Genomic DNA, 18,123 nt, shown 5'->3' with positions numbered 1-18,123 from the left:
AGCATGCCCCGCAGCATCAACTTGGAATGTTCCTCGTACTTCTGGTCATCCATATTCAGTCGATAAGCTAAACTCACAACATCCGCTATCTACATTGACTGGGCAACGAAGAACTACGGACCAACTATACGTGTTGTCCATTCCGTAGAACACTGTTAAGAATGCTAGTATCACACTATTTAATATTGCCGCTGGTCGCTAAACTCGATTTCGCAGTTCCTACGCGACGCGTCCAATAGGACCGTCATTCAAAGATAATGAATATCGAGGTGTACTGACGAGAACGTCCGATCCGCAGAAGAACCAACCAAATTCCACTTTATCAGAGGGCTGTTTGGTAGAAACTGAGCAGAAGATAATTCCTGCTAAACAGATCCCCTCAGAAGAGACGGAACTGTTTGCGCACGTTGCCGAAGACCTGGTTGCTCTCAACTTTGAGGACATTAAAACGAACTGTCTTCGATAGGGGCCTGGGCGCACGCAACAACAGAGGGGACCAGCCGTCACCTCTCCCTATGCCTGGGATTTTAGATGCAGGCGGAAGAAGTGGTATTCGCATTTCTGAACAAGTGCTCACCTGCACTGCCCGGCGGTGACAATGTCGCCCTCCTTGACTTGCTCGAAGCACGGCGCCAGGTGGCAAGACACGTTCTTATGCCGCTTTTCAACACGAGAGTACTTGCTCACACAATGCAAATATGTGCGACGAATCACCACGCAGCGCTTCATCTTCGTGGAAATCACCATACCCCTGAAAATCAATGTCGGCAAACACGCGTGCACGGCTAAAATAGCGAAAGCTCGGACATGGCCACACGAATACATTAGTCGCATGCAGCGGCATCATATATAAAGCCGATGATGTCTAAAATTCTCGGGAATGCGAGAATCCGAGCTTCTACTTCGTAAGAGAGCTCACTTGATGATGCGGCCACGAATGGACACATTACCGGTGAAGGGGCACTTCTTATCGACATATGTGCCTTCTTTCGCGAGGCGGGGTGTGGTGAAACCCAAGCCTACTTCCTAAAACACACATAGGCAAGAAAACCCCACAACCGGTTAATATATGCCCCTAGATGTGATCATGAGATACGATCTTCAAACGTCTCGTGTGACGGCCACCCTCCTCATGACCAGGTCATGGGAAAACGCATCTTACCCTCCAGTACCGCGCCTTTCCCTTCTTTCTAGAAGACTGGGCCAATGCCGATTGAGAAACCCCCTGCTGGCGCTGGAAGGCCTTCTCAGTCTGCGAGCAAAAAACATGCAAGTGGCACCATTTAGCCTGCTAATCACGCGCTTACAGGTGTGTCAGCACGGGGCCCTGCCTCCGCTGCTCTCGTACCTACTGCCCATCGCTCGCTTCCCTTAAAGCTCCCAGCTGACAGACAAAAATGAGGATGCAACAAGTGACTCGCAAGCATGAGCCTTCTCCACCCCACACGCATGAGCTCTGAAATAACGTGGGGCAGAGTGGTAAGATGCGTCGAAGACCAAATAAACCAGCTATTGCTTTGCTCATGTAGCGTCAAAACAGAAAAGAGAGCATATTGGTGGTTTGCAGCGGCAAGATTCGATTCTAGAGCCAACTCGCAGAGGCCCAACGGCGTGCTGCGCAATCCGAAGGCAGCGTACACCCCTGCCTGCCAGTCAGAGAAGCTCAATAAGCCTAGGAAACCATACAATTTAAGAATATGATCCCATTAGTCTGGTATCAAATGAACAAAAGTCCATGAGGCCCGCTGGAGGCAACAGGCCCTAGGGTAGAAATGCCGCTCTGCACGCACTTGCACGTCCTGCTGCGTTGCCGACATCTTCTGCTGCAAGAACTCGATCAACTTCTTGTAGCTGGGCCCGGCTTTAAAGTATACATGCCAGAAACGCTGCAGCTCCTGCCACAAGCAGAAGCTTGTTGCCCCCAATGTTGTGGAAGCCCCCACAGCCCGGGGTGCGTGGAGCAGCCCCAATAAAGACACATCAGTGCTGTGCGTCAATATTACACTAAAGAGTGCCCCCTTTAACTTACCACTGAATATAATTGTAACTTAGCGTTCTATATCTACCTTCTACCTTCTGTAGTGACAGGTTCGAGGCAATCTCTCCAGCTTCGTCGAATACTTTTGGGCATGCACAGGCGCCCAAAACCCTGAGCGTTTGTGCAACATGCTGTTATGCTTCCTCATAATGCTATTCCATAAGTACGTTTTTGCCGGTGTACTTAACATACAAATGGGAGCTTTTATTTGACCTTCTGTGGAGCCATGCATGTCCTGTAAGGCTCCAATGAAGCCACAATCCAGACTTTAAGGCTTCCAGGGTCTCAAAAAGGGAAATCTTAGGCCAAGCTCATATCAACACCTTAAATGTAATGCACCATTCTCAATAAGCTCTCCTCTCTCCGAGCCTGCACCCCCATGGCTTCATCCAAAGGATACTTACGTACAGCATTTAATGTTTCCGTAGGGAGGTATCTAGTTCTAGACTCGACGTATACTTGATACAGACTTGGTTCGTATTCTTCTAAAAAGCCCTCCTATTCCCCGTCTTCTTACCCCTTAAGACTCAAACATTTTGGTGAAACCATGTGGTGCTATGTGTCGCGCGCTACGCTGCACTAGGCCTTCCAGTGTACTACTTATATGTTAGTCTGGCGTGAGGGGATAGTAACAGCTAGGTCGCACGTTGCTGGACCCTCTAGACACTATGAGCACTCACAGCTAGTTGCACACAACACCTAGGGCGCACCCACATGCAGCGCCGATCCTTATCAAACTGAGCTACCGCTACTTTGTAGTAAATAAGAGAAATGAACAAAAAACCAAATAGTTGACTCTCTAATAATTCCGAACCACACATAATTTTGTGTAGTGGGAAAAGCCGTAGCGCAACGCAGTGCGCGACACAATGCCCCACAAGGGTCCACTTCTGCAGCAGCAAGAGGCTACAGGAGACTAGACTAGGCCATGGCTTATTACCTCTCTCTACCCTACCCCTACAGAGCTCGGACATGAGGGCAAATGAACAGCTAGGGTGAGGGATCTTGCATTCCTTAAGCTCTCGCAACATTCACAGCCAATTGCGCAAGGCAGCTAGCGCAGCATGTGCCGGGCCCAATTATACTTGGACGTTTCTCCTACACTAATCAAGTTAGATTAGGAATTAGCAAGGAATTGAATTTTTTGTTTTGCTGGCAGTTGCTGGCCGTATATCTTATTTTGTGCAGAGTAGCACTAGCTCATTGCGATAAGCATCCAAACTCTGCGGTTTTGCGCCAGCTGCTGCATGCAACTGGCTGCGAATGCAATGCTTTTAGAGCTTAGAGGGTGGAGCAGCAAGTAAGCTAAAATTTTTTCCTTTCTGTATGGCTATGAAAGGGGGATAGTGCAATGCACCATCTAAGGCCTTGATAAGGAGCTTAATACAAATTCGTTACGAGTATAATAGAGCTATTGAATGCTTTCCAAATCCCTTCTGCCTTCCCCCGCCCATCTTTCTCAGAGTTCTCGACCCGAGGGGAGAGGGACAGCTTGTGTGGGCATTGCTGCGCCCTTTAGGCACCCCGAGCATTCACAGCTATTTGTACATCTAGGGTATATGTAGATTGTATCAAATATCCTGTACTCTTCAGTTGATAGGATACACGAACAGAGGATCCGAATGATAGATTCTGTACTGATTCCCAGCTATATTGAACCTATGTACTGAATAACGTTTAAGAGTAGCTTAGCGCGCTATGTGAGCATTCACACCTACCCCTGCTGAAAACTACTTTAGAGCCGAGTACTTCTTCTGCAGTGGAACGTGTTATTTCTAACGGATAAGGCAGGGCATATCTGCTCATTCGATTTTCTCAATAAAACGAAACGTCAAGGGGGTGTATTGGAATGGCTGGACGCAACGGCTACTAGCTAGCCTGTAATACGGAATAACAGATCAATCTGCACTTTTGGAATCTTCTGATACCCACGTGGGCAGGCGGGAGCCCACAGCTGATGGTCGCTGAAAGCCTGAGATATGTGATACCCGCGCACCTGCTGCCCATTCTGCCCACTTTTCCCTTGACGGTGCAACAGCCTCAACAAATGCCTCCAAGCCACCGCGGAATGACACAGCCTGAAGAAATAGACACACACCACCACACTGCGGATACACTGACGTCTAACTGCTGTTTCGACACGTATCAACCCCAAGATCCCCTCTCCTAGAAGCACCTGTAGAAAGCTCGCTTTGGGATTGCGGTGCTTCCGGTTCCTACTCCGCTAAAGACATACCATCCGACGCAATTCAATCTGTACTCCTAGTGGTAGCACTTCGGAGATAAGTGGTCGCCTAGAGTTAGAAATGTCAGTAGACTGTAGTGGCGGCTTGTCGGTATCCGGGGGCTCGTGAGGGGCGCCAGCTGACCGAGACAGCTGTAGACGGGACTGCCAGCTGACGAACGCAACGCCCGATCCTGGAAGTACAAGCCCACCTAGGACCAGAAACTTGAAGGCGCTAATGCGAGCACTAATCGAGTCAGGCCGCCGTATTTGGTATGCAATATCTGAATAACGCCGGGAAACCACCCGCTCCATGGATCGCGCAGCGCGCCATCCCCAGATGCCAGTGAGCACACCAGCCGCCAACGTTAGATATTTCAATGGGTGGCCTTGCTCCTGTCTGGGCTCTGGCTCAGCCTGAATAGTTCGTCTTTCTGCTCCACCTTCAGTGTTTCCTGGGGACTTGCGCAAGAGCTTAGCGAGTGCAGCTAATTTTTCTGACACGCCGGCGACAAAAGAGGGCGACTTGCGAGTTTCTGATGCACTGGGAGGCTGGACGCTCCCTAAATCATCGAGAGGCGCTTGTAAGCTCAAGGGCTCTATAAGGGCCTCGAAAGCTTGGCGAGTTGGTAGGCTCTCAGATGCGGCATGCTTCCCTTCAGCCGCCTCGCAACGGTCCAGTAGCGGTGATTTCACGTCCTTGTTCATTGCATGAACTCCTTCAATATCCACTTTGGGCTCTGCGCATTGCGGGGTTACACTGATTGTCCAGGGGACAACCAACCAACATTATTTACGCGAAGCTGGAATGCGAGGATGAGCACCGCCTAGCCATATGACTCATATGGACTTGCTCATGGTATGCAGAGGAACCCTTGCGGCAAAATTTTGGGATAAGGCACTTCCACAAGGGCTAATACGTCCAAACATATGAAGGTGGAAGCGTGAACAGCATGCCGTTGGAATGCAGCGGGACCGAGCACTGCCAATTTAGCAGTTATGGACAACACTAACAATAACTGTTTAGCTTGACGAGATATCACCCTTTTAAAATGCCAATTAGTATACCAACTTGATAGAGCTAAGACCCTAGCTACTTTGTAGCCCCCAAGCGCATGCGCTGCTCCCATCGGCAGTATTTTGTTCCGATGGATTGTGAGCGCTGTAGCTGGCAGATAGCTGTATTCTTGCTTCACTATGGTGTGCCTGTTGTGTTAGCGGGGAGTACTACAATCTTAATCGGGGCCTGAGGGTGATTTCTGCCGGTGGGCGCACTTTTGGGGCCTGGTGCCACTGTTCATCTCACGCAGATCGGACTAGGCTCAACGTGAAGTTGATGGCAGCGGTAGCGTGTTGCTGCAAAATGCGCTGCTTTGGACAACCCTGAGAACAGCAACATCGGTTAGCTTTGGCAGCCGGCACTTGGCGAAGTGCCAGTGGAGTTGCCCGTGTGTGCTACGGATTGGGCCTGCACAAGATATGCACGGTTTTCATTAAAAGTGCGTTCATAAAACTCATCTAGGGAACCAAACGAAATTTCGCTACCCATCTACGGCTGGGAGTGTAAAAACACGTTTGGAGACTATTCACACGGTGATCGTCACTCCAGCAGCACACATTGGTTGCTGCTGATCTGCATTCCTACTAGTACTTCACGTCTACCGGTTGCCTATCCTCTATTTAAAATTCCTTTCCTCCTTCCCGCGAAATTTGGAATAAGCGAACATGAAGACCTCCAACGCATTGATTCAGCAGCTGCTGAAGGCGGAAGAGGAAGCCGAGGAGATTGTCCACAAGGCAAAAGAAAGTAAGCCACACCTGGCTGTGCAAACCAGGCATTTTATACCGGTGTAGCTGCTTCATTGTTGGTACACAGTTTCAAGGGGCATTTGCTGACGACTACATGAAGCTTCGCACGTCAGAGGAACAGTTCAATCGTGTCTGTACGTCCGCGTTCGAGTTCTGGCTTTCATCTATTGACAACCCATGTTTTGCTTCGATGTGTTCAAAGACCGCGTAAAGATGTTAAAGGATGCTCGCTTCTCCGCGGAGGAAGAGCTCAAGGCTTTTCGGCTCAAGGAAGAGGAACGCTTCAAGGTTGAAGTTGAGCAGGTAGAAAACTCGCGAGTTTCTGTCTATCCGTGTAGTGTTGGAATTACTGCTGAATTGCTGGTGTGGGGATAATCTAGCTACAGTGGCAAGAGGAAGGCTTTGTGTATGCCTTGTGGATGCATTTGCGGGGGTGTTTTTTGTACCCAGCGCCTCGGCCAGGACGATTCTCTGACAAACGAGCTCGCCGACCGCACTAAGTTGGACATAGAGATCATCAAGAAAGACTATATGACAAATAAGGACGCTGTGCTCGCATTTATTAGTGAAAAGGTTTTGGATGTTGACACGGTCGTCGGCTCCAAGAAAGTTGCCGTGCTTCGCACTTACGCCGCGCGAGGAATGGAACCCTGAGATTGATAGGGTTGTGGGCTTCCTGTGCAGTGGCATATTTTTCTTACCTAGGGGCTTTCCTAGCAAAGCAAGTAACTTTGCTCATGGTTGGCCCGGTAGTTACTCTGTGCTTCTCGACCGCACAAGCATTGTGTTTGCAGGGGGCAAGGAGGTATTCCATGGAGCGGTGCGTATAAAGCACCGTGCTCAATGTTCTATGGGGCCATGCTCCTAGGCTTGATTCCTTGTTGGGAGCAGGGCATTTGGGGTCAAGCCGAATCCTGACAGTGCTCTCATTTGCGACAAGTACAATGTGGCTGTGCTTCGTGCTTTGTTAACTACGGAGTGTGCTTTGGCACTCCCAGGTGTGTGAACAGCCTGTACACTCACGAACGTGAATAACTGGGGCGGTAACTAAAGCGTGGAAAATATTAGCTGCAGTAATTATCCCTCCAATCTGTGGGGAGTTAAGCATAATGTATACTATAGTTCTGCTATATCTGGCTGTGTACACAAGAAAAGCATGCTGAAGTCGTACTTCGATAATCAGGATCCTTGCCAGTTGCACTCGTTAACGACGCAGCACCTGTTTTAAGGTGTCACACTTTATGCACCTGCCAATCACTGCGCAGCTTGTGCACCTCTATATATAGCAGGAAACTGAGGGAGTAGCATAAGATGCAGCGATTACTGAATGAATGGTGAGTCTGATTAAAGTAGCCTACTGAAAATACGGAAGCCTATTTCTTTCGGGCTGGGCTTAGCCGGAGGCACGCAGAAGCTTAGCTTCACATAAAGTCTTCCCAGTGGGAAACTGTTGAATATCCAGTAGCTCGAGCAACACGATTGCGCTCCTCTCACGTCTCCGCAGGGAGACACTCGACCCCACACACAATGGAAACAGAATATGAAGTCGTCTTTCAAAAACATCTCTTTTCCTGCCCGCGCCCCACATAGATCTGAAGAGGAGGGGAGTGGTACGGCTAAGGTGCGCGCTACTGCAGCCTTCAGCGCTTCATGCATTCACAGCTAGCTCCACACAGCATCTAGGGCACGTGCGCACAATACACCCTCTTCTCGAATCGAGATAGCAGTATTCTCCAAGTAATAAGATATGTGATCGGCTAATCAACTAGTCAGGTGTTTACTCAAGCCTAGATAAACCCAGCGCTTGAAGGAAAGTGTATTCGCTTATTCTAGCCGGCTCTGCCTTATCCCATTCCAAACACACGCCAACTCATTCCTTTCCTGTTCTTCGTAAGCAACTGCATGCACGGCAGCGGAAGAGTTCCTTTTTATAGCCACTACCCAAGCAGGCAAAACTCAAAAGCAGTGCAGATGAATAAAGCAAATGCTGCGTCAACCAATTCGGAGAACTAGAAGGAAGAAAGGAAGAACCTTCCCCAACAACAGACGAGGGACCTAGCCTACACGACCGCGGTAGCACAATGGCTCGCTGTGGTTGGAGTGCTCAAATGTGTAGGCATCCTACAACGAAAAAGCAGAAGACAAGCATAGTGTGTAAAGGGAGTCGAAAACTCGCAAAAGTTCAACAGTGCCATCGTGCCCCATCAAACAATGTTTGCTTGCGAATACAGCAGGTGCATGCAGCATAGCCTATTTCAACCGCCCACGAGAATAATAAAGAAGAACGTAGGGATTACAAGCCAGCGAGTGGCTGTACATCAATCTAAGCGTAGAGAACACCACGACAACTATCGGTAACCTTCAAGGCAGCACCCAAATATAAAGTTAGCTAGTTTACGAAGAGCCTGCACTCAAGGAAGACGATTACAAAGAAGGACGAGATGCAGCGTTCACGGCGACTAGCGTTCTGAACCGAGCAGAGCAGCAAACTATCCCATAGGCAACAAAGCTAGCACTGCTCTTCGTCAGTCACTGCGCCTGGCGCTACCCAACCCATGTTACTAAAAGCTCCCTCTACTGCATCCTCGCCGCTCAGTGGTCTCAGGATTTAGCACATCTACGACTCCCTGTAGATCCTTCGCCTCTACACAGGCGATATCCCTGCGCGGCAAAGTCTACGAGTAGTTCGAGGAGCTTGGTAACTTCTTTAAGAAGCCAGTATAGTTCTGTGCCACCTTCGACTTTCAGGGTGATCAATACAGCAAGAGAAAGCATTGATTCTTGAGAGGATGGCCAATGGTCGTAGCCACTTGAACACTAAATTCCTCGTCTGTTAACCTTTTTATGCACATCGTAGTGCCTGCCCATTCACCAGTACAAAATCTCCAGGCTCAAAACACGGTGCGGACCTGCTGCTTATCTCAATTCCGGGCTAGACATTATTAAGCGTTGCGCATACATTCGCATTGACTCGCTGCTGCTCTCTCAATATCTCCGCTGTTGAGGGTGGCTGCTTACCTTAGCCCAGCAGGTAGAGGCCCGAATGCTGGAGGATCTCAGTGTAGACCAGGGATGCGAGGCACGCACGGGTGAACGAGTATACTGTTGTACTATGAATTCACTAAGCACGAGGAAGAAAACCACCATAAGCAGTTTGATATGTGAGATCAGGGCTCACAATTACTGCAGAGATGTGCGATTGATACATCGTCCATCTGCCTCATGGTGCTTCGCAGTAGTCAAATTATGGTCGATCTGTAGTCGGGTTGTACCCACACTCCAGCACGCAGTAACAAACTTTACATATTTTTGAAATTCGTAGTGCTGATCCTGGAAAAACCATGATGCTGTCATACATGAGTCAAGAAGAGTTGAGCGAGTTCCTGACCTGCGACAAGCTGAAGCACGGGATCGAGCGAGCATATTTAGTGAGGTTATCGGCAATGGCGTAGATGCTAACCTGACACCTGACTTCTGGTGATCCAACAATGAATTGGTTAGTCATAGGAGTCAGGGTCCTATCAGGAAGACCTACTGGAAGGCTTTGCGTGAGGCCGGAATCAGGAGAATTGCGCGGCTTCACCTGTGGACAAATTGGGCATTGCAGTGCACATTCGCTTGCCATAGGGCCTATCTCAGACCACCAGAAGGAGTGTGACAGCAAACCCACCGCGATATAAATCCCAACTTGGCCTTAATCAACATGGTTATGAGCTTTGTGCAAAACGGCACAGCGGAACGCAGGCAGAATGTACAAACGATGGGTTTCCTGCTCTATCTAGAATCACAACACGCTACGCTCAACGAGATACTGCTCTAACCTTCTGCCATTCTGAGTTTTGGCAAACCTAGCTGAAGCACCAGTATCAAAAACATATGACCACGATTACACCAGCTTGCAGGATGGCCTGTGTTGCCTTAACAGGCGTTGCTCCACCAACGGCCTCCATCACCAGAGGTTTTTTCTCCAAAGTCTATTGCGGAGGAGAAGCGAACACTGAAGTAGGAAGTAGCTTCATCAAAACCACATATATTTGAGGAAGATCTGATACCTTAGTGCGTCCATAGCCAATGGATGAAGGGGGAACAACTACATGTATCTATGCGGTGCTATTAATTGTAACACTCCATCTAAGGCTACCGTACGAACCTTTTTTCCTTCAGACTCAACACAAGCAAAATAGCAAGTTATTGAGTGTATTTTCAAAGGGGGCCCTGCCTTCCTCCCTGTCCCCCGCCCCCTCCTGCGCCAGTAAGTCCTTTCAGAGAAGAGGGGAGAGGGGCAGCTAGGTTGTGCATTGCTGCACCTTTGGAGCAACCCCAGCATTTACACGACACGGCATGCTCTCGTAGCGAACTGACAGTACTCTCTGACGAATAAGAGATACGAACAGACAGCCGAATTGTTAACTTTTACAAATCCCCATTTAAATATAAATAGTGTAGTGGAAAGTGTTTAATTATAGCTCAGCCTCCTATTGCTATCAACTACCTCAGTCCCCTTTCTGTTGGATATAGACTTTCTGCGATGGATCGATAGCACGTGGCTGTTCTCCGGCCACCCTGTTGTCTACATGTATAGAAGACTCTGCGAGCTTGCAAGCACGATATGACCTTTTATATGCTTCATAGAAACTGGCGGATGTAGACGGCGGTGATCGCCTTGGCCTTATGAATTATCATCATGGTTCTCTATAGTAAGACCAAAAAATGATAACACTGAAAGGTGGGACCGTTTAGAAGACCGTAGTTCGGTAGGCCACATTATCTGCCCTGGTTGAATGCAGCCATGAAAAATCTCGTTTATGCCATTATGGAAGATATTTTCACGTGGCTTGCAGTGGCAACGCATATTTCTGATTGTTAAAACTGTTCCTAATTCCTATTGATATCTTCTGGCTTGCCCGTATGTAGCTTTCATATGCAATATTAAGAAATCTAACCGTACTACAGATTCTTCTCGTGGTAGCTGCAAGCTAACAGCACTATAAAGCTGCAATAGGATTCAGTATTAGACCAAGTAACCTTTGGTATTTGTGTGCTATTGATTCTGTGGTCTTCGTCCTGAACTAATACAAAATCGCTCCATCAAATACTGAACAATGCATATTCAGTACGGGAGACAGCTGGCCTAGGCCCCTGCTCTAACTCTATCTTCCTTTGAATAGCATAACCCATGGCAGCTTGCTTCTCGATTCTTTAGAAATGCGATACGCCGCGTTGCTCCAACGTGCTAGGTCTCACGGAAGCTCTTTTCCATGGACTTGGGATACCATCCGGTCCTATGTCATAGAGCCATATGGATATTCTAGTTTATAAACCTTCGCTGTGCATAAAAATCTTCCAACGAAGATACTCGAGATCTTCGACGACACTGTGTAGTCGGGAGCAGGGTACCCACGACCCTCCCAGGATGCGCTGGTGGAGCACCCGAAAGCTACTCTTGGGTACAAAACTCTTCGGAAGTTAATCAATCCATTTTAAATCATGCCATATGAATCATGTAACCCAGGGCTCTCCGTGAGGGGTTTCATTGTTCTGAACCAGACTTCAAGGAAGGCCGCAATCGGCTCGCCATTTTTATTCTCACTGTACAAGCTGCCATGAACAAACTTATTATTAACCACCACACACATCAATCTGTGGAGGACATTAGGGTATACTCTGGTAACACTGTGGAGATCTGTGGGTAAAAGCAGGGGTTTCGTGTTTGATTCGCATCCAACTTTGCGAATTGCATTGATCAGAAAAGCTAACATGTTTAATCTCCAAGCATGAAGGGTGCAGTGCCTGATAGTAGGTCTGTGGACCAAGGGCGCTGTCGGAGGAGGAAAAGCGCAGTCTACATGCCGGGATGCAAGCTCTTATCGGATGTGGAAACAGCGGCTACACCGAGCCTTCAGTTCTGCATGGCATCAGAACGTGTGCCTCCCTTGCACAACCATTCAATAGGAAGTATAGGAAAGGCTTATCGTTTGACTTGTCCATCAGAGGTCGTCTCCAGGCCTTCATGGAGTAGCCAGAGAACCGAGCTGACAGGCAATGTTTTCATCGACTACAGACGATACAGCACCCGTCGGCTTCATGACTTGCAAGCGCTGCAGCACTCTTCTGAGGCAAGCTGTTTAGTTGATTATATTGGAGCATGCAGCGTCTGTCATCCACAGGCTATGTAGTTGCCCTACTCTATTTGGCAGTGTGCAATTCGCATCAGTTATATCCCTTATGCGCATCTCCCCTTCCCGCTAAAACATGTTTCGTCATCTGACCATGCCCTTTGTGCTCATAGACAGCGGCCATCCAGTCATTATCGCTCACCTGCCGTCGGTCGCTCTTGAGTTGCCACTCTGCATCTATCACCCGTCTATCCTTGGACCACACGAGGCAAGCCGCACTGCAGAATGGCCGTGTCTCTTTGGCCGTTTGAGCTCGCGTGGATCATTCCTGTGCCACTGTACCACCCGCATAACTGCATTCCATTTTGGTGCGTTTGAGAACTTTTGCGTTGATTCTGCAATGCAGAAGGTATCTACTAAGCAGCAGTAGGGACTGCAGTATCGCCCTCTACGACTTGGAGGCAGACATGGCTTGGAACCTGAATGGAGGATTCGGCCCAGATCCAAAGGTGCACCCTGTTGGTTATGTGCAGAGAAAACCTGACAGGCAAGTGAGGGAAGTACCGCGAAAACGGACAGGTCGCACATTTCTGTGCTGCACATTGTATTGGCTAGCATGTCTCTCTGGAGTGAACATAGCAATACCCACATATTTGGCTTTGCTTATTCAATCCATGCAGGCCTCCGCGGCGCATTTTGCGTCCACTGCGCTTTCAACCAGCGGCATCACGAATTGTCCAGGGGAAACGCACCACTCGGCAGGGCTTCAACGTTGCCTCTTCTACTGGGCCTCAAAGAGGTCACTCGCGCTCTGCTACCTGCGTCGAGTTCATGCCAGGAGATAACGGGTTGTTCGTCTCCGCTGGACTAGACAAAATTCTTAAGGTATCCCGATCTACTGTCGTCTGTGACCCCTCTGCTCTAGTTTCGTTCGATTTCCTCACCACGCACACGTCCACTTTATGTAGGAAGAAGGGTGATCCGGAGTCCAATACTATTCTGCTTATCAGGTCCGTCAAGCTCTTTCGGCTGGTAATGATAGACTGAGGTTCCTCTAGAAGCAAAAATCTATTTTGTGAACTGTTGTGAAATGTGGAATGATCAGATATGGGACACGCGTGCCTGGGACTGTGTTCTGGACATCCCAGTTGAGAGTCCGATCCTTTGCTGTGCCTTTGACCGGGTGGTATTCCAAACAAAAGCTGCTTCCAGCAGCACCAAGGCGCTAACGGCAGGTTCACAGTCTTGTTCGGAAGAAGCACCAGCGGATCTTCTACTTGCTGCAGGCTGTGAAGATGGCGGAATCCGCATTTTTGATATGAGATGTGGAGTCGCCCAGCAGACTCTGCTTGGCCATAATGGTGAGCGGCGTCCGCGTCCTGTGATTTCTAGGCATATCATTTAGCCCTTTTTATCGGACTGAGTTTGACGCACCTGGTTCCCTTGACATGTGGAGCCTCCTGTGTGGGTGTCTTCGTTATCAAGTGAATGTGCTTTATCATGCCGCTACAAGTTCTTATTAAATTTACTGCAGTTGCATGACCTAGAAATTTGATATACTGTTCAATACTTGCGGCTTCTCTCAGGTGGCGTGGTGACGGCAGCATGGGACTTGTGTTCTTCATACCAACTATTTTCGGGTTCTTCTGACAGGTCAGTGTACGCGTAATTACATTAGGTTACCCCATACTTTTGTAATGCACTCAATTGATCTTTACGAGGCCCCTGAATCGATTGATGTGTTTCTGTAGGTCGATCAGGAAGTGGGATCTTCGACAGGGTGACTCTCCTGTACTGATTTTCGACAAGAATAAACCGGATCTCGAGTTTATTGGTATGCTACAGCCATGTAGTGCTTTAATCTTTTCGTAGTGCCTTATGAATCCGCTCTGCTACAGACTGTGCACTCACGATGTTTTTTTATTAGTATTTTTGGAGAAACAAGCCGATAGGTGTGGGTGCCTTACATTAAACAAAACACCAGAGGTGTGGTAGATAGTCAGGTATAAGTCGAGTGCATACAAGAATGGTTTTATCACGTTGATATCTACTTACTTTGATGTACTGAAAACCTGAAGGGGTCGTCTTGGGGTACATTGTTGGCCAGTACGGCATTGTGCCTCACGCCTGTGGCAGGCAATCGACGATCCCAATCACCTGTTTTCCGCCAGCTGCTGCATAGCGAAGGTTTCTTCGGGCGGGGTTATCCCGGTGAACAGGTAGCTCTACACGAAGCTCAAAAGGGCCAACCATTTCTGGCTTTGAAGGACAGCATTTTTGGCGGAAGGGATTTCCATCTCGATAATGTGGCGGCAGCAGCAGCTTCCGCTGCGTTCTCCATGGACGCTTCCTTTTCCCCAGTCATACCATTGCAAGCGAGTTCTACTCTACATATGCAGAAGTCGTATGAGCCTGTGGCTGGCAGACTCCAGCCTCAGCTTCAATCTCAGGGAAAAAGGTCAACACTACACCGTATGGATGATCGGATTGACTCTAGCAGAGTGTCAGGGCAGAGGAGACAATCAAAACTTCAAAAAGTGCAAGATTCCTCGTCGCTCAGGAAAATATGCCATCCACGTGGCAGTCCCAGGCATGATCCGGAATCAGATGGCAGCCCACCATTTCATGAACAGAAAAAATTTGGCATGTACAGTGGACATGACATGGCCGATCCGCACACCAAGTTTCCAGCTGCAAGGTGTAACAGTGGTTCCTTTGGTGGTCAGGACTCAACCTCCGCTGCAAACAACGATCTTGGGTTTGTTCGTGACAGAACCTGTGCCAGCCATCACGTTCCGGAGAAACATGGTTTTGAGACAGGGGGCGATGCAGTCAACAAGAGAAACGTGGCTTTCAAACGTCGCTTTGATGATTCACCTTCCCATGAGAAAAGTGCTTTCCATACTCCGGTTTTGGCGGATCGCAATGCCACTCAGGGGGACCGTCTAGCGGAGCTGATGAGTACATATGGGAAACTTTTAAGGGCACACAATCGTGCATGCAAGGTCCCATCTGCAGCCGGAATCGATGGTATAGCTAGTAATGATCCGCAAGTACTGCGAACAAATGAGATCCGCGCAAGTCGAAGAGGGACCTCTACTGCCGAGAGCACACAGGGCGCTTCGGAAGAGGCTTGGCATGAGCTTGGCCAAGAAAGATGTGGAACAGCATCTAGTCAGTCATTACACAACATGCCCAGCGAGAGGATATATGTCCATAATTCACGTGACAGCGAATGGTGCGGACTTGGGGTGATAAGCGAAGATGGACTGCAGAGCACAATGAGTCCTCATCCACGCAATAAAAATGCTTCTAACAAATTAACTATGGATGCCAACCACTTTTTTCAGGTCTGTGCACATGATGGAGCAGTAACGTGTCTTGTACCTAGCCCAGCTGGTTCTTACCTTATATCTTCGGGGGACGATGGACAAATCCGCTTGTGGAATGCCGCTACCGGCTGTCATTGCTTTGTTTACATGAGTCTTAACATAATTCGCAATAGATCCAGCCCTGCAACCTCTAATTCTGATTCGCGGCCCAGACGTGCTGTGCAACATTCCAGTGTGCGAAGGTTAGCCGAGCTGGGAAGTGCAAAAGCATGCGGACGACTTTGGGGCAAGCAAGCAGCCATATCGTCCACCGGGCAATACGTTATCCACGGAAGAGGCCGGGTGCTTTGCACCTACGACGTTTTCTCAGGAGCAGAGCAGCAAATAATTACTCCTGGTCACACACATGATATCATCTGTGTTGCGTGGAATGGCCAGAAAGGAGAAGCATATTCCGGTGCTTCTGATGGAGCGGTTCTCATTTACGACTCGTTGTGTGAGTCTTGCGTCACCCCTGTCGTCGAGCGCGCTCACGACACCTTCCCCAGAATCACTAGTACCTTTGGCTATTGTTGAATCAACTTTTGCCGATATATGTTTGATGCAAATGCCGCAGGTGATGCAGATGGACAGGATGACGAAGAGGCAAGCGAGGAGGATGACGCTAACATCGTTGACGTCGTACCCAACAATTTCGTCTAAAGCCATTTCACGTCAAGAGAGTCTGGTTCCTTCCGCGTAGCATGTCAATACCAGATACCCTAAGTCCCCATCATCATTTGACGTCATAGGCTATTTTGTAGCCCTCAATTGGTATTTCATAGTGAGAAATTAGCGCTTTTTGTACAGCTAGCGATGTAAACAGGATACTTCAGTGCAATGTAGCTAACCGAGCAGTCTCTATGTGTTTTTCCTGAGACTCAATGACTGAAAAGGTTAATTTCGTCGCACCACTCGTGCGCTAGTGTAACACCGTAGACATGGGGCACGACCACCAACGTGCAAGCTACATTGTGTGCTAATATCTTTGCAGCTAAATACCGGGATGGCCATGGGCTGCATTGCTGGGAATTGTCAACAGTGACGAAAATACACGTTGGTTTTAGGGAAACGTGCATTTTCAAACAGTTCGTTCATGTCGTTGCCTGAATTCCCGCTGGTTAAGTTACTAAATGGATCCGTAGTGTACCACGTCGCACCTGTTCGGGCTCCTGAAAGAGGTTAGACACATTTTCAAGAAGACTGCGGAATTCTTCAGTGTCGGGTGCGTGACCACGAAGTTCGTCTAGCTTCGTGTGAACAGTGGATATTTTGTCTAGCTTTCGTTTAACCTGTTCACGTTGGCTGCGGGTTCGTAAAAGGCGAGCTCCGGCTCCATGAAAACTTTGGTGGGCGTGAATATGAAAATTCTGTAGTAGGGAGGCATGCAGATCATACTTACAGAGACTCAACGATTTCCAGAAAGGCCAGGCTACGCCTGCTGACGCTGTCTTCACGACCTCTCCACATTTCTTTTCCCTATTAGTGTGCTGGTGAGAAAAGGTGTCATTTATGTAGCCAGTATGTAGCCTACGTTGGCAATGCAATTCCTCCAGAAACGATCTTGGTCCTCGATGCCGAGAAGGTTCCTGACATGGAATGTGATTTGCCAGAGTGGTTACTTCAGACAGGCATACCCCATTGTTTTCATAGCCAGAGAAATATCAACGGCAGCCTCTTGACGGAGATCGCGCGCTGTCTGGAAGTCACCAGACTGCTCTGGTGGTCCCCCGTTGGTCGCCACGTTTCACGGCTGCAAGGTTTCATACTTGCCTGCTTGGGTCGCGGCCTCCTAAGAATAAAGTCAAAAGGGTAGTTGCTTCTTGAGAAGCTGAATTCGCTTACAATTTGATGCAGTGCTCGTGGCAGCAGAATCTCTGGATTTACGTAGTCTGCGTTAGTACCCGCTTCCTTCGCAACCTTCATTGCTCCTTGCCACACGAGGTACGTGTTGCGAGGATCTAGACATCCAGGTTGCGCAGTCGGCAGAAACTAGCGAAAACTCTACAGAGACGCACCAGCTGAGCTCTCGAGAAATGCCTGCTGCTCTTCTGTGAGCATCCTTTCCGGGTTCTTCGAAATTTGGGGAACCGGATTGAACAGCTCCAGGAAAGCGTCAACGTATCCTGGGGATTCGTTCCAAAACGAAACGGATGTAGAACATCAAATTTAATTACTTTTTAGTCGCGATGTATGATGAAGACGCTTCGTTGTATGCTCATGTTCAATTGACACGGCCGAAACATGGCTCGCCAAAAGAGGTAGGAGTATGCTGCTTGCCACTTTCACCATCTCCGCAAATCGTGGACATGAACACACACGATAGCAAAAATGAGTATGAATGGGGCCCTATGAAGAATCCGTGGTAAAGAATACAATTTACTGGGTACTGGGAGAACGTGACGGAGGGCGTTCAGGTGTAGCTACAGGATATCACTCCGACCCGCACATTTCGGAAATAACCCTCCAAAACCTAACCCATACGTTCTAGACATGCCCTATAACTGGGTGCTCGAAATTAGAAATATACACCGAGCGGTCAGGACAACACATTGAAGTCTAAAA

General features: G+C 48.7%; 5 protein-coding genes across 5 annotated transcripts; 2 read left to right on the top strand and 3 right to left on the bottom strand.

Annotated features, from left to right (window-relative positions):
* Positions 1–379: 379 nt before the first annotated feature.
* On the bottom strand, positions 380–1,817 carry LOC34619842 (40S ribosomal protein S11). The gene is made up of 5 exons (XM_022733116.1): positions 1,791–1,817; positions 1,163–1,252; positions 920–1,026; positions 578–751; positions 380–470 (listed from the first exon to the last, which is right to left on the bottom strand). The coding sequence occupies exons 1-5, from the start codon at positions 1,815–1,817 to the stop codon at positions 380–382; spliced, it is 489 nt and encodes a 162-aa protein (XP_022591029.1).
* A 2,119-nt stretch (positions 1,818–3,936) lies between these two features.
* On the bottom strand, positions 3,937–5,392 carry LOC34619843. Its single transcript, XM_022733117.2, has 3 exons — positions 5,165–5,392; positions 4,275–5,000; positions 3,937–4,116 (listed from the first exon to the last, which is right to left on the bottom strand). The coding sequence occupies exons 1-3, from the start codon at positions 5,390–5,392 to the stop codon at positions 3,937–3,939; spliced, it is 1,134 nt and encodes a 377-aa protein (XP_022591030.2).
* Positions 5,393–5,987: 595 nt separating this feature from the next.
* LOC34619844 (V-type proton ATPase subunit G) lies at positions 5,988–6,725 on the top strand. Its single transcript, XM_022733118.1, has 3 exons — positions 5,988–6,069; positions 6,274–6,374; positions 6,522–6,725. The coding sequence occupies exons 1-3, from the start codon at positions 5,988–5,990 to the stop codon at positions 6,723–6,725; spliced, it is 387 nt and encodes a 128-aa protein (XP_022591031.1).
* Positions 6,726–11,917: 5,192 nt separating this feature from the next.
* Positions 11,918–16,221, top strand: LOC34619845. The gene is made up of 9 exons (XM_026335577.1): positions 11,918–12,187; positions 12,361–12,455; positions 12,594–12,734; positions 12,868–13,072; positions 13,293–13,548; positions 13,774–13,840; positions 13,939–14,021; positions 14,324–16,015; positions 16,136–16,221. The coding sequence occupies exons 1-9, from the start codon at positions 11,918–11,920 to the stop codon at positions 16,219–16,221; spliced, it is 2,895 nt and encodes a 964-aa protein (XP_026191362.1).
* Positions 16,222–16,679: 458 nt separating this feature from the next.
* LOC113146888 lies at positions 16,680–17,850 on the bottom strand. The gene is made up of 7 exons (XM_026335576.1): positions 17,736–17,850; positions 17,577–17,684; positions 17,404–17,519; positions 17,196–17,233; positions 17,093–17,147; positions 16,961–17,037; positions 16,680–16,902 (listed from the first exon to the last, which is right to left on the bottom strand). Exons 1-7 carry the CDS (start codon positions 17,848–17,850, stop codon positions 16,680–16,682), a joined length of 732 nt encoding a protein of 243 aa, XP_026191361.1.
* Between the last annotated feature and the right edge of the window lie 273 nt (positions 17,851–18,123).

Source organism: Cyclospora cayetanensis, unplaced genomic scaffold, assembly GCF_002999335.1.
Source record: "Cyclospora cayetanensis isolate NF1_C8 unplaced genomic scaffold, CcayRef3 CcayRef3_contig_73, whole genome shotgun sequence".
Lineage (NCBI taxonomy): Eukaryota > Apicomplexa > Conoidasida > Eucoccidiorida > Eimeriidae > Cyclospora > Cyclospora cayetanensis.
This window is presented reverse-complemented; position numbering and strand designations above follow the sequence as displayed.

Excerpts from the sequence above, each read along its gene's own strand:
- LOC34619842 (XM_022733116.1), bottom strand. The coding sequence starts at position 1,817 with ATGTCGGCAACGCAGCAGGACGTGCAA. Across the intron at positions 1,253-1,790 it reads CAACGCAGCAGGACGTGCAA|ACTGAGAAGGCCTTCCAGCG; the intron begins GTGCGTGCAGAG and ends TTTTGCTCGCAG. Across the intron at positions 1,027-1,162 it reads GAAAGGCGCGGTACTGGAGG|GAAGTAGGCTTGGGTTTCAC; the intron begins GTAAGATGCGTT and ends TGTGTGTTTTAG.
- LOC34619843 (XM_022733117.2), bottom strand. The coding sequence starts at position 5,392 with ATGGGAGCAGCGCATGCGCTTGGGGGCTACAAAGTAGCTAGGGTCTTA. Across the intron at positions 5,001-5,164 it reads ACGTATTAGCCCTTGTGGAA|CCCAAAGTGGATATTGAAGG; the intron begins GTGCCTTATCCC and ends CAATGCGCAGAG. Across the intron at positions 4,117-4,274 it reads AGATTGAATTGCGTCGGATG|GCTGTGTCATTCCGCGGTGG; the intron begins GTATGTCTTTAG and ends CTATTTCTTCAG.
- LOC34619844 (XM_022733118.1), top strand. The coding sequence starts at position 5,988 with ATGAAGACCTCCAACGCATTGATTCAGCAGCTGCTGAAGGCGGAAGAG. Across the intron at positions 6,070-6,273 it reads TGTCCACAAGGCAAAAGAAA|ACCGCGTAAAGATGTTAAAG; the intron begins GTAAGCCACACC and ends ATGTGTTCAAAG. Across the intron at positions 6,375-6,521 it reads TCAAGGTTGAAGTTGAGCAG|CGCCTCGGCCAGGACGATTC; the intron begins GTAGAAAACTCG and ends TTTTGTACCCAG.
- LOC34619845 (XM_026335577.1), top strand. The coding sequence starts at position 11,918 with ATGCCGGGATGCAAGCTCTTATCGGATGTGGAAACAGCGGCTACACCG. Across the intron at positions 12,735-12,867 it reads GTGCAGAGAAAACCTGACAG|GCCTCCGCGGCGCATTTTGC; the intron begins GCAAGTGAGGGA and ends CAATCCATGCAG. Across the intron at positions 13,073-13,292 it reads GACTAGACAAAATTCTTAAG|ATATGGGACACGCGTGCCTG; the intron begins GTATCCCGATCT and ends TGGAATGATCAG.
- LOC113146888 (XM_026335576.1), bottom strand. The coding sequence starts at position 17,850 with ATGGTGAAAGTGGCAAGCAGCATACTCCTACCTCTTTTGGCGAGCCAT. Across the intron at positions 17,038-17,092 it reads GGAGGAATTGCATTGCCAAC|GGAAAAGAAATGTGGAGAGG; the intron begins GTAGGCTACATA and ends GCACACTAATAG. Across the intron at positions 16,903-16,960 it reads CTGGAAATCGTTGAGTCTCT|TTTTCATGGAGCCGGAGCTC; the intron begins GTAAGTATGATC and ends CGCCCACCAAAG.